At 34.6% G+C, this 14,304-nt stretch overlaps 1 protein-coding gene across 2 annotated transcripts in view; it reads left to right on the forward strand.

Annotated features, from left to right (window-relative positions):
* sox5 (SRY-box transcription factor 5) overlaps window positions 1-14,304 on the forward strand; it is a 234,673-nt gene that overhangs the window by 25,520 nt on the left and 194,849 nt on the right. For both annotated transcript variants that reach the window (XM_039761581.1, XM_039761582.1), the window contains exon 3: window positions 8,569-8,785. In XM_039761581.1, coding sequence (XP_039617515.1) covers window positions 8,569-8,785 — 217 coding nt within the window. The remainder of the gene's footprint in view (window positions 1-8,568; window positions 8,786-14,304) is intronic.

Consider the following 14,304-nt stretch of genomic DNA (forward strand, 5'->3'; position numbering starts at 1 on the left):
CAAGTGTTGACTCTTGCTGAGTGCCGAACACTGCTGCTTGCTATTACCATTATAAACATGATGAAAACTTGGTCAGATTTTATTGATTCTGTTTCAATATTCATACGTTTATGCATGAATTAATTTTAGGAGTCCCCATGTTTATTACTCATTTTGTTCTTTATGTCTTGTATAAGCCATAAAAATTAAAGAAGTGTTTTTTGTGCGGTGTTTTCTACTACCTAGGGGTAAGTGTCTCACTTAGATTAAGTACAAATGTAAATTTGTAAAGTAAATCGTATGTCTTGCATACCTTGCATTATATTAAAATACACCTTTGGACCTCTCTAGCATTGAACTTAATAATAGTCCAGGCAATAACCATCAATAATATTTTCAGGATTTTTGTCTATTATATACATCTATCCATTATCCAACCTGCTATATCCTAACTACAGGGTCATGGGGGTCAGCTGGAGCCAATCCCAGCCAACACAGGGTGCAAGGCAGGAAACAAACCTTGGGCAGGGCGCCAGCCCACCGCAGTATTATATACATGCATGACCTTATTAGAACTTTAATTCTTAGTGTAATTAATTGCATTAAGCAGCATTACATTTTTATAGCATATGGTCTTACAATGTGGCCAACCTTTAAATGTTATATACATAGAAATTAGTGTTTTAAATCCAGAAGACTGCAAAGTAAAGATTCCCATCTTTCCAGTGATATACTGTATAGTATTAATTTTTCTTTTAGCAGCTGTACTTTAGGCTTGTGGTGAATTTTCAGCTTAAATAAAAAAAAAACAAATACATTAAATACATCTATATATTAGTGTTGAATAGTTACCTTGTTTGCTGAATATTTTTCCGGAAATTCATCCTGCGGTAAACATTTTTTTTCCAGTGCCCCATGATTTTCTGCAAGGTCAGCATGATATCACAGAGCTGTAAGAAGATGTACAGGGCTACCATAAGATCATGGCTGAGCCAGATTTCTATCCTGCATGCAATTAAAAAAAAAAGAAAAAAAAAAACTAAACTAGCAGTATTTTCATTTGTGGGGTACATTAACTGGCACCAGATATATAACATTGATTCCTGGTGTACTGCATGACTAATTTGCTTGCATATTTAGCCACGCGCCCTAGCTAAGATAGCAAAACAAACCTTAAAGGAGCCCTCCCCTTATAAGAAAACACAGGAGAGCCTATGAGATAAGAATAGAAGAAAAGATTTTTTACTATTTACAAGCTCTTTTCTATTAATGGAAGAAAGCAGTGTAAGGCATCTGCGCAGACATATAGGAAACAACAAAGACATTCCAGCTGTGTCTGGAGATGTTACCTCAAACAATAGAATAAGCCAGTCCCACATCATCACTACGTTGCATGCCAATGTGTGCCACAAGATTGGAACACTTTGAGGGCAATGATCTATATTTTATTTACTTATTGCTAGTTTGTGGCCATTTTTTGCATTTTGTTTCTAGTTACTTTTCCATCTGTATCTTTTATTGCTTGAGGCATAGTGGCACAGTTGTTAGCACTGCTGCTTTACAGCTCAAATCACATTTTTGGCCATACTCATCGGCCCAATACAGTTGACAGATGCTTCCCTAGAACTCAGGATCATTTAGAAGGATGCTGCCCCTTTATAATCCATGCAAAACTAGTCCAGTTTCTCCTTCCCTATTAACAGTACATTTTGCAGAGTTCGGCAAAGTTCCCAAATATTTTTGCAATTGCAAAAAACTTAGTAAAGTAACTCTGCAGTATTCGCTCATCACTACTAGATAAAAATAGATGTATTTTTTGTAAATAAAATGCTTTAATTAAGACTCTTTCATTAAAAAGTTGACACCCAGCTGATTACATCGAGAGGCAGAAAGTAAGAGCATTATAAGTGCATGTTTCATCCACTTTTAGTTCATCACTCTCTTTATTTGTGCTGTACTGCACTGGAAAAAGGTTGGATGGGAATGACTGAAAAAAAAATAGAAATCATGATCAATATGAGCCAGCCTACACAAAGAATAAAAAATGGGTAGATAGATTGGTAAATGGTAGCTCGGCTCAGTCACTTGAGCTAGTGAATGCGGACCTGGAAATCTCTTGAGGTGTTCATAAAGCATTAATTAGCACCTGTTTTCATTAAAATGGTGTCAGCCTAATGACATACACAGTATAGGAGGAGAACAAGTAACTCATGGAGGAATCACATTAGTCATCCTATGAAAAACTGAAGAATTGTGTAGAAAACAGACAACAAAACATACATTCTATTTTTCTACATTTCATACTTTGGGTTACTTTTATTCTGAAGTTTTTATTGTTTAAACCAAGACATGGCTCTTAATTATATTTTTCATGTCTGCTTCTTGTAAAAAACAGAAGTAAAATCAGTGCAATGAGTGATCCATTTTAAAATATACTTAATTTCATATGGGGTCTTGGTACACATTTGGATAGGATCTTACTGTGATAAGAATATCAGTTCTTCACAGGAGAAATACTAAAAACCAATAATGTTGTATTTACTGTTTAACCAATGAGCAGCATACATGAAATGATATGATCATATATGGTTTTTTTAACCTCTTTACCCTATTAAACTCCCAGAGGAGCTAGATTCTGATTTGTTTGCAAAAAAATACAAGACTGGATTTGACCCATTATGCAACGGCAGTTCAGTGCAGATCATTTAATGGTCGTTAAGGTTGTTTTTTATTTTTATGTTAAATGTATGTTACTTTCTATTACGTACAGATTGCTGTGTTAGCCATATCTTCTGGAATCCTAGTCAAATGAAATTTTGACACAGCTTAGAACTTATAAGTAAATGAGTAGTTGAAATATTTTGTTATATTCCACTTCAGATAAAAATAGTAGCCATTTGTTATCATATGGGATTGAGTTTCATTTCAGATTTGATTAAATGTGATATTTTTGATTTTCATGGGACTAGAAATGCTGTTGAATGGATGCACACGTTCTTAATTTTGACTCTATTTTGTGTGTGTGTGTGTTTTTTAGTATATGAGATGCGACTTGCCATTTAGTTTAGATTACAAAAAGTCTACCAAGGAATGAGGGTTTTTAAATGTGGGGAGGGCAATCAGTATGGAGGCTTTTCTGCTCTGTGGGAAGTCTGCTTAAATAAGCACTATTCAGTGATACGGTTAAAAACAAAACTTGTTCTAATTCTGTTTTCATGCTTAAGCTTTAAAAGGATAAAGTAAAACATTCAGGAGTACAGTTTATTTACTTTGTGCAGAGTGATTTAGAACGGAACTGACATTTGCAAACTGAAAGCAGAACCACCTACACCCTTAGTAGTGCACACTGACAGATACACAGTAAGCAACCAGAAATGAATATTCAAATTGTGAACTAGATGTTATAATAGCATTATTATCTCAGATGTTATGGATTGTTACTGCTCATTTTGATGAGGACCAGCACTGTTTCTTGATATTAGAGTCCATATGTTGAAAGATAAACATTGGACTACACTTTGATAAAGATTTTGTCACTGTCAGTGTTACGTTTGACATCTAATGCCTAAGGCTACAAATTGTCTCCTTTAACTTTCAGAAATAAAATTTTTTTAGTTTTCATATTTCAGCTTCAGTTAACAGACTTCGTTATTTAAAGTAGCTACTTTTACACTTGAATAGTTAGATTAGCTAAACTATTTTAGCGGTTATCTCAGATTGTAAAAAATATTTTATTTTTCAGATATCGTCATCCATATATTTCCTTTGAAAACTGGTTGACTTTCTTACAATTATCTTTTGTAATATTGCTTATGAACACCAGTCCCCAGACAGCATTCTAAACAAGAAAAAATGTTTTTTTTTTTCATTTTTAAGTAGGGTATGGATTATATAAATGTGATATGACAGGTGTGACGTGATTTTTTTAAATACATGCACAGATTGTGTAGTGAATGTCAGAGCGTTTCAGCCCCCCCCCCCAAAAAAAAATATACCAGAGTATTACTGTTTTGATATGTATAGTTACATGAGCATGTCTTTTCTTCTGTCAGCAGGAAGAGAACATGAAATAAATTCAGTGATTTTTGTTGTTTTGTTCAGCCTCCACAAATTCACGGTATACAATAGTGAAATTTTATTTTGAGGTGTCATTTTAAAATATTATTAAAACTAGTGCATTATGATTGGGAAGTAAAAACTTTGAAATGACTGTCATAGAAGCAGTTTTAAAAAAACAACCAATTAACTGTGGGTGCACATATCTAAAACAAGTACTGTGTTACCTAGTTACCTCCAATTTCAATTTTTTAACAAGTAGGCCAAAATAAGAAAAATGAGATACATGTGTATTTATTTATTTATTACAGAATAGACTTACATGGTTTTATTGTGGGTATTTTAATGCTTATATGTCAGTAGCCTATTGCAGTTCATTCCACCATGTGTAATAGGCTGGGTTCAAATGTTGATCTTGTATGTTATATAATTATTGTTTTTTTTAGCACCTTTCAGACTGTAGCATAATACAGATAAACAAAAAACTGAAATATCTTGATTTATAATTGTATGAAGTACAGCTACAGAAATAATTGTCTGCCTATTAATGTTTTAGTATGCCAAATACTTTCTTTGACAAACAAATACAGACTGTCCAACCCGCTATATCCTAACACAGGGTCATGGGGGTCTGCTGGAGCCAAACCCAGCCAACACAGGAACAAATCCCTGGGCAGGGTGCCAGCCCACCGCAGGGCACACATACTAGGGACAATTTAGGATCGCCAATGCACGTAACCTTGTTTGAATTGTGGCAGGAAACCCACGCAGACACGGGGAGAACATGCAAACTCCATGCAGGGAGGACCCAGGAAGTGAACCCAGGTCTCCTTACTGCGAGGTAGCAGCGCTACCACTGCGCCGCTATGCCACCTCCAAATTCAGGCTGGCAAAATGTAAATGTTATTATTCAAACCTTGATCTCATTCATGATTAATGTAGATTTTTGCCTATTCTATGAATACAAAATAGATTAAATAATTATTAAACATACTGTACACATGCAGTGTACCACTTTATTTTTGCATTTGACAATTATTTGAATAATATGCTAGCACACTTAATTTACAGAGTTAATTACTGTATATATTGTGGAAAAACCCTGACATTTTTTGTGGATATTCTACTTAAATAATAAAAATAAGAAAGAAAAAATACAAAGCTTGGCCATTCATTGTATGTTAGTTTTTGTAACTTTACATAAGCTGTAGATAAACTATATAAATACTTTAAGGCTTGAAAACTTTTAAGTATACTTCTAAGTTCTTCCACCTTAATTCCTCTTTCAGTACGTTTTCTAAACAAATAATTTAATGGTTCTTTCTTAATGGAAGGTTCAAGGAAAAGACTATTTTAGCCATTCAGCCAGTCATTCAATTAAACTACAGCTGTTTAAGAGGAAGGGGGTGTTAACTCTTCATTTCAATTTGTTTTTCGAAATAATCCTTCTTCCACATTCTCCTTTGGGGTTGTCTCTTTTTTCTAAATGTAATCTAAGCTTTTGGTAAATAATCATTTATGAAGTGATGACCAATCTTTTGAAATGAATCAGCAAAGTAAGGATTTGTTTTCAATAATTCCAAATCAATTTTCAAATATATTATTTATAGAGTACAGTGAAATTCTTACTTGCATGTCTGCTTCCAGGAATTATTAAAAATAATACATTCCTAGTTTTACTTATTATTTTATTTTTGCATATGGTGGCATGTCTTCACGTATATGCTAAAAGACAACTGACATGCAAACTTGTATCTTTTGCATACTGCTATTAATTTACTGTACTTTATATAAGGTTTTCTCTTCAACTCAGCTACATTAATTATAATGTGTAATAGAACAATTTTACAGATAAATAAATTTGCTGAATGTTCTTTACACTTCATAGCCTACTGCACTGTCATGTGAAGCTTTGTTGTGGTGTTATTGGAAGGCATAAGATCTGTCAGGACTCTGGATTAATAGCCATGCACTTCTTTAAATAAAGTGACAAAATCTTCACATGCCCAGAGAGAACACAACTGGGCTTTGGCTTTATGTCTTTTTGTAAGACGATATTGTCATTAGTATGTGTGACCTACATCAGCAGCTACACTGATGTGACTCAGTACAGTATGTTTCATTTTTTAAACACCTTTATTACTTTCCTCAAAGTGGTTAATTCCATTGTCTAGTGTTGTGGCTTTTCCTGTCAATCACAGGGTGCTGTATTAGATAATAGGACCAGATTAGGTAAAGCTTACCAAAGATTAACAAAGGAAGACTGTTGACCTCATCTGCAAACATCTGACTTGTTTTGTAATTAAACCTTACAATAGATATTCCTGGTTTTGGAAGAGGTCCAACAGCCCAAGGAAAGGAACATGAAACTCAAGTGATTCTTTTTTTTCTCCTGTTATGTTTGTAGCCTATTCCATAAACAGGTACTTCAATAATAATCTATTTTCAATACCTAACATATATTTACAGACTTGAGTTAGTACTAGGGTGTTGTACCTTGTTAGCCATTATGAATGTAGCGAGAAGTCAAGCAAAATGACACCTTTTATTGGCTAACTAAAAAGATTACAATATGCAAGCTTTCGTGGTAACTTAGGCCCCTTCTTCAGGCAAGATGTAATGAGTTGCCTTGAAAGCTTGCATATTGTAATCTTTTTAGTTAGCCAATAAAAGGTGTCATTTTGCGTAACTTCTCACTAAAGACTTGAGTTCTAATTTCATTTTCAATTGTTGAGTTGAAAAAAATACCTTTATTCATTTTTTCTGACAAAAGTATTGGAAATTTAAAATGTTTGCACCATGTTATATTCTATTACTATTGTATCATTATACATTTTTTTCAAAGCTATTCATATGTTTATTCAAAATATGCACTGGTTTCTGTATACAGTAATCTTTGTAAACTATTTACATATAGTTTAAGAAGATGTATAAATTGTTACTAAGGGAAGTCAGATAATTCGGAAAGTTAAGCTAATCCAAATCAATACTTTTAAAGTTTTTAATAAATAAACAGTATGAAAGTATTTAATACAGACCCATCCATACATTTCCACATTTCCTTGCTTAATTAAATTTAGTTTTTCCGTGGACATACTCAGGAACATTCATGTGTTTAGGTTTTGCCAGACCTATAAAGTTACAGACTGATAAAATGTTATATTATGTGTTATTGGTACAAGTGGAATGAAAATAATTATACAGTAGGTGGGACCTTTTATATAATTAGCCCTTCATTATGTGACTGAGAGGTTTTTAGAAAAGAGCGTAATTTATGAACAGCTGTTTTGTCACAAAATTAAACTGTGGTGTAATAATTGGTCTTATAGCATTGTTTGAAACAGTCAGTCATTTTCCAACCTGCTATATCCTAACACAGGGTCATGGGGGTCTGCCGGAGCCAATTCCAGCCAACACAGGGCGCAAGACAGGAACAAATCATGGGTTGGGTGCCAGCCCACTACAGGACACACACACACACTAGGGACAATTTAGGATCGCCAATGCACCTAACCTGCATGTGTTTGGACTGTGGGAGGAAACCCGAGCACCCTGAGGAAACCCACACAAACACGGGGAGATCATGTAAACTCCACGCAGGGAGGACTAGAGAGGCAAACCCAGGTCTCCTAACTGTGAGGCAGCAGCGCTACCACTGTGCCACCCTGTTTGAAACACTTATACAGTTATTTATTTTTTCATTATTTTAAGAATTGTAGTATGTTGCATCTTTATATGATTTAAGGATTAGCATCCGTAATAATTTACCATTATGATAACAGAAAACAATGTATTGAAATACATGATTTCACACATCTGTTTTGTATTGTTAAATGTAACTTCTGTAAGTGCATTTGCAGCCTGGAAAATACTTTTGACATAATCTAAACCAAGAATGAGTTGAATAAGAAAAGTCTAATATATTTCTCAATAAACTTTGAATCAGTCTACTGTAATGACAACACCTACTTTTGTATTTAATTTCGTTTTTAAATTAAAGATAATCATATTACTGTGACTAATAATTTTTATGTGAATTGTATCTTTTTTCAGCAATTTTAAGGCTTAATTCCAAAAATGCATTACTTTTTAATTCTTCATTATTTTGTTACTATATTTATAAATAGCTTGGTACAAAAAATACAAGAAAATTGAAAGTTTATTTACTAATTGGAATTTCCTATACAGGAAATTAGATTTTTTTTTCCACAAGTAAATTGATAATCCAGAATAATTAACTTTTACCGAATATGGATAGCATTAAATCTTCCATAACTTCACTTTTTTATCATCAGTGGTGCAAAGTACGTGCAAATTTAAAAAAAATTCTGATTGTTTATCGCTAATGGTAAAATGAATGTAGTACATAAGACACATCTTATTTTAAGAATTTACTTTTATTTAACCTGACCATAAGAAAATTTGTTTTAGAAGTTGGCTGCATCTAAATTTAACTCTTTTTTTTCGATTTTTCCTTAATATACACTTGGTTACAAAAATTTTTTTTTGTGTTTTTTCTCTTTTTATTTTCAGCAACTGGATGGCAATAAGGGTGCATCGCTAAGTCCTTATTCACAACAAAACTCATCTACCTCACCAGTGAAGATGGAAGATGTTTCTCGCCAGGGCAGCGACTCTGGATCCAGTGTCACACTAGGAACACCAGAAAGGCGTAAAGGCAGCCTGGCTGATGTGGTTGACACATTGAAACAGAGAAAAATGGAAGAGCTTATCAAAAATGAGCCTGAGGGTGAGTTTGACAACAAAGATAAAATGCTCTTTTCAACTCTACTTGAAAGTTTCAATGCAATGATACAGTATTCGATCAAAAGAATACAGAAAAAAATTCACAGTTTACTCCCAGTATTACCTGCTTAAAATGTGTTACCAAAAAATAGACCAAAAACCCATTAATGTAATCTTAATTTATTATCAGCAGTTGTTGAGATTCAATAAATAATTACACGTTACTACACTATATAATTTGAATACCTACATCTAGTGTGCCTTGTCATCTAGGGGTAAAGTAATTAATGCCTGATAGGTCTTTGTTATAAATATAATGATCAGTAGTAAATTACTTAAACAATCTTTTGGGTGTAGTTAATATATTTAACATTGGATTGCACACTATTTGGCTACACATTAGTGAAATATTATAATTGCAGCATTAATGCTATATTTTTTTAAGTACTGTATGAGTATGCTTATTTAAATTATAGTCAAGGCTGAAGAAATGTTGCAAATCGATGTTTTGGATGTTTTCATTGTTGTATAACAAGTATTCTTAGGATAGCGTGCTTGTTTCATTGCTTTATCAGTATTTCTGGTAGCTGGTTGTGGACATGGTGCTTGTTGAAATGCAATGATGGCTGCAGATATATTAGTATTTTTTTTTCTTTGAATGAAGAAAAGAGTGTAGGTTTTTATGCAGATATATTGTCTTACCTATCTATCTGGCTGTCTATTTTCAAACTTCCTTTAATTAACAGTCCTTTGTTAGGGTACCAGGGTACATTTACTGTACTTAACCAGACTGACTCATGCTAGGCCAATTTAGTGTTATCAATGCAGCATGCTTTTAGACAGAGGGAAACCCATTTGAACATGAGGAGAACATACAGATTCCACACTGAAGACACCCTAATCTTCAAGAGGTGTGTACAGGAATCTAGTAAATTATAATAACAATATTGTCTAAGCCAGTAAGTGCTTGTTTTTAAGAGAAAGAAATTTTGAAGTATTATAGTAAAGAAATCTTTCCCAAAAATCTTTTTGAAAGTTTTACAGAAAAAAAACATTGTTAACTGCAAGATATACAAGTGTTTGAGGACAGTGGAGGTATCAGCAGAATAAAGTTTTAATAAGTATTTTAAGTCCAGCTATGTGCCAGAAAGCTAATACTTGACATGCTAGTTCATTGCAATAATGGAGTTGTGTTGCTCTATAGAGCATATGGTTTAAATTAAAGGTAATAGGTGAATAAGTGAATTCAGGGTGCCTCCTGAAAAAAATTACAACTTTCAAAGAAATTCAGATATTACTAATTTTACATGATCTATTTTGTTACAATAAACTATAGGCTGATTTATATGGGATTACTTGAGATTTTCCAGTCTGAAGAACAGTCAAATAATACTTAGTGTAACCTATTCAATGTAGTTAATGAAAAACACAGACCTCTTTACTATTTTATAGTTTATGGAAATGAATATGTAAAGTATCATTATTTACCTCAAAATCAGTGATTTGACTGACTAATTTTAACAGATATTTTCAAAGTCTTACTGCCCCTGTCTCTGATATTTGTATGCCTTAAGAAAATCATCATAGTGCGGTTATCCATGAAAATCACAGTGACATGCTTCAATGACTTATGCCTAGTGGCATTCACTTCTGTGGCAGTGGCAAAGCTAGTAATGGTTCACATTCTAGGTTACATAGGCCTTCTCCAGCTTATGTGTGTGTATGACAATGTCTATATGTCTCTTCATTTTTGTTTTAAAAGTTTTTATAGAGCTACCTTTAGCACAGTTGTTCTTTCAAAATTTGTACTGATACTTGGGGATCTGGACATGCATAACTTTAGCTGCAACTGGATACAAATTTTTTTTAGCCAGCTTGTACAAGGCAAGAACAGTTGCATACAGTGTATTGTAGAAATGAAGTAACAGATCTAACAAAGTACTCCAGTAGTAATAATAGTCTTGTATTGAGCAGAGATAGGTAAATAGTTACATTTCAATAGAGCTTTTCTAGACATTCAAAGCTTTTTTTACATTACAATACAGGAGCCTCTATTCCACCACCAATGTGCAGCATCCATCTGGATGATGTGACAAGTCATTTTTGTGCCAGTTACACAAACCACACATTGGCTATTAGGTGGGGAAGGGATAAGAGAGAAAGCTAGCCAATTAGGAAAATGGGTTGAGCAGGGGGCGTGGTTGGCAGTTTAGCCACTGGGATATACCCTACTCTTTTCAAAAGAAACCCAGGAATCCTTCATGACCGTAGAGGTTCAGGATCTCGGTTTTACATCTCATCTAAATGATGGCACTGGTTTTACGACACAGTAACTGCATCAGTGCTTTGGGATCCAAACAAAGAGCACAGGGTAAGCACCCCCTGCTGGACTCGAAAGCACCTCTTCCAACAGCAACCCATTCCTAAATGTTCTACCATATGAGTACTAGCCAGGGACAAACATGCTTAGCTTCAAGTGGATTAGCTGTTCAGAGGTAGCATGACCTAGACAAAAGAAGTAAGAGAGTGCCACATGCCACAAGCCAGTAAACATGAATAGAACAATAAGCAGATCCCAGGTTACGAAATAGTGAGATGAAAAGAGTATTCTTGAATGATTACTATTGAACTATAGAAATGATCCTATGGAAGGGGTCTTTAAAAAATAGAATCTAACTCACGTTTTAACTGCAAGGAACTTTAAACACTGTCAAAAAAGAGTCTGTAACATGATTAATGATTCAAATTACAAACTTTTCTCACCTCTGTAGCTGGGCAAACAATATTCTGAATGTGAAACCTACACCTGCTGGTTAAAAGCTGTTTTACTTCCAAGTACAGTGTGCTTTGAATACTAAATATTGGACCTTTCTATATGTTGATTTATTTTGTATTACCTTTATAAACTCTGCGTATATATAACCATTTTATTTTTTTTATTTATTTGTTTGCTTGTTTCGTTGTTTGTTTTTTTTTCCTGTTAACCAGAGATAAACGTGAAGGACAAACAATAGACTTATTACATATTGCACCTAGTATAGACTGCAGAAACTGTGGCAAACCCAATGTTTTTGTGTAAAATATAATATTAAAATTATATTTGCAGATTGACGCTCTGCGCAGCTGTATACTGAAATTTTTGTTGCTTCAGCACCAGGTAGTTAGACTGGGTGGCATTGCTTCCACTGTACTCACTTTTAACACCAGAATCCCCCAGTAATGTGTTTTAAGTTCTCTCCTATACTCCCTCTACACCCATGACTGTACGGCCAGGTGCAGGTCTAACATTATTGTGAAATTTGCTGTTGATACGACAGTAATGGGTCTCGTTTCTAATGATGATAAAACTAAATACAGAGAAGAAATCATGGCTCCTACCCAATGGTGTCAGTGAAACTGACTTTCTTTCAGTTTAGCCAAGACTAAAGAGGTAATAGAGGAATTCAGAAAGCAAGAAGATGTACACTCCCCTTTCACCATCAATGAGAGTACTGGAGAAAGAGTGAGCTGTTTTAGGTTTTGTGGTGTACAAAGCACTGAAAACCTCACATGGAATTTTCACACTGAAAAAGTGATGAAGATAGCCCAGCAATGCCTTTATTTATCTTGGACAGCTGAAGAGGTTTGGCATGAGCCCACACACCCTTAGATAATTTTACTTCTGCACCACTGAACGCATCCTAACTGGATTCATCACTTCCTAGTATGGGAACTGCTAAACCTTTTAGATAATAGTGCATTTTGTCCAACAAATCATTGGTGGGGACGTTCCTAACTTCAGTAGCGTGTGAAGAAAGCACAGGAAAATTATCAGTAATCCTAGTCATCCAAGCCACAAATTGTTCTAAGCATTACCTTCAGGCAGACAGTACCATATCATCAGGTCCTGAACAAGCAGGCTCCAGAACAGCTTCTTCCAACTGAACTCTGTACAGTGACTGGTACTAACCCTTATCGACACACCATCCCATAACACACACATCCATACTGGTTATACATTATTTGTGCATTCCATTGTACCACCTCTTTTTTGTGTTGTTAGTATATATTGTATAGAGTACAAATTTAAGTGTCTCTAAGTCTTGCTTATATACTTCTGCACAGTGTGTGATTCGTGAATTCATACATACTGTAAATGTATTATTATGTGTATACAGTATTGTGTTAATACATGTGTTCTACAACTGTGAGCCAAATGCTGTTAGAGTTGTAAGAAAATATAATGCTCATTTAAAATTGTAAAAACTTGGTAAGTACATTTTAGCCATTTATCATTTTACACAGAAATATCTCAGAATTTTGCAACTCTTACTTTTTATACGTGTCTTCTTTAAGCTATGATATTCTTACTTTGTTGTGAAATCAGTAATACTATTATTATACAAGACTGGTTTGGCAAACAGAAATTACAGAGCCAAGTCGGTCTAAGGTTAATATGAAAAAAGTAATATGGTAAAACCTTGATTATCCATCACTCAATTAACTATCAGTCTCAATTAACCATCTGGGCAAAAAAAAAACCAATAAAAAACAATGCGCAAACCAACGTCTACCTATTACTATAATACTCTGCAAGCTCTGCACATTGGAATAGCTCTCCCTTTTGCTAGCATGTCGACAGTTTGGGAGAGCATAGGGGGTCATGAGGTCACTGGAAAAGGGTGTGTGGTGCTACCGATATCTGTCTTTAGAGTTCTGGTGCTTCCTGTCTTGCTATATGGTGAGACATGGACGCTATCCAACGACCTGAGATGAAGACTGGGCTCCTTTGGTACTGTGTCTGTCTTCAGAGAATCCTTAGGTACCGCTAGTTTGACTTTGTGTCGAATGAGTGGTTGCTCATGGAGTCCTGAATAAGGCACATTAACTGCATTATGAGGGAGCATCAGTATGGTGTGATTCCCCAAGGATATTTTGGCTCACAGGATCCTCATTATTGAGGACCTGAGGGGCTGGACAAGGCAAAGGGAATGCTAGTATAACAAATGGAGGGTCATTTCTGGAGGGTCGGACTGGACCGTGTGTCTGCCAGAGGGGTTGCCAACCAGGATCCCGAACTGTTTCGTCATGTGATGGGTGCGGCAATGCACTGTACCAGTGCATGCTCCCCAACGGCTTGTTCTGTTATCTGTCTTTTTTCTTACCTGTCACGGCCTTGGTCCTGACCCCTGACAGATAATCGAGGTTTTGTTGCAGAATCAAAATTTTCCAGTCATAACCATGAATAGTTGGAATGGATATTTTAAGGATATACTGTACATAAATATTCCAAAATGATACATTTTGTTTTTCTTGCTTGTGAAATGATGTCAACCAAAAATATTTAGCTTACTTTTAGAATATTTGGCACAGTTAATACAAGAAACCAAATAAATTGTTACATTAGAAAAATGAATCAGGTTAAAAAGTGTACATGGATTGGTACTGCAAACAATTACATATATTCTCATAACATGATTTTTCTGTTACTTGTTCTTATATTGATGTTATAATTTGTGGAAAAACATAAGTGAAAGAGGTTAA

The sequence above is a fragment of the Polypterus senegalus genome, chromosome 8 (genome assembly GCF_016835505.1).
Source record: "Polypterus senegalus isolate Bchr_013 chromosome 8, ASM1683550v1, whole genome shotgun sequence".
Lineage (NCBI taxonomy): Eukaryota > Metazoa > Chordata > Cladistia > Polypteriformes > Polypteridae > Polypterus > Polypterus senegalus.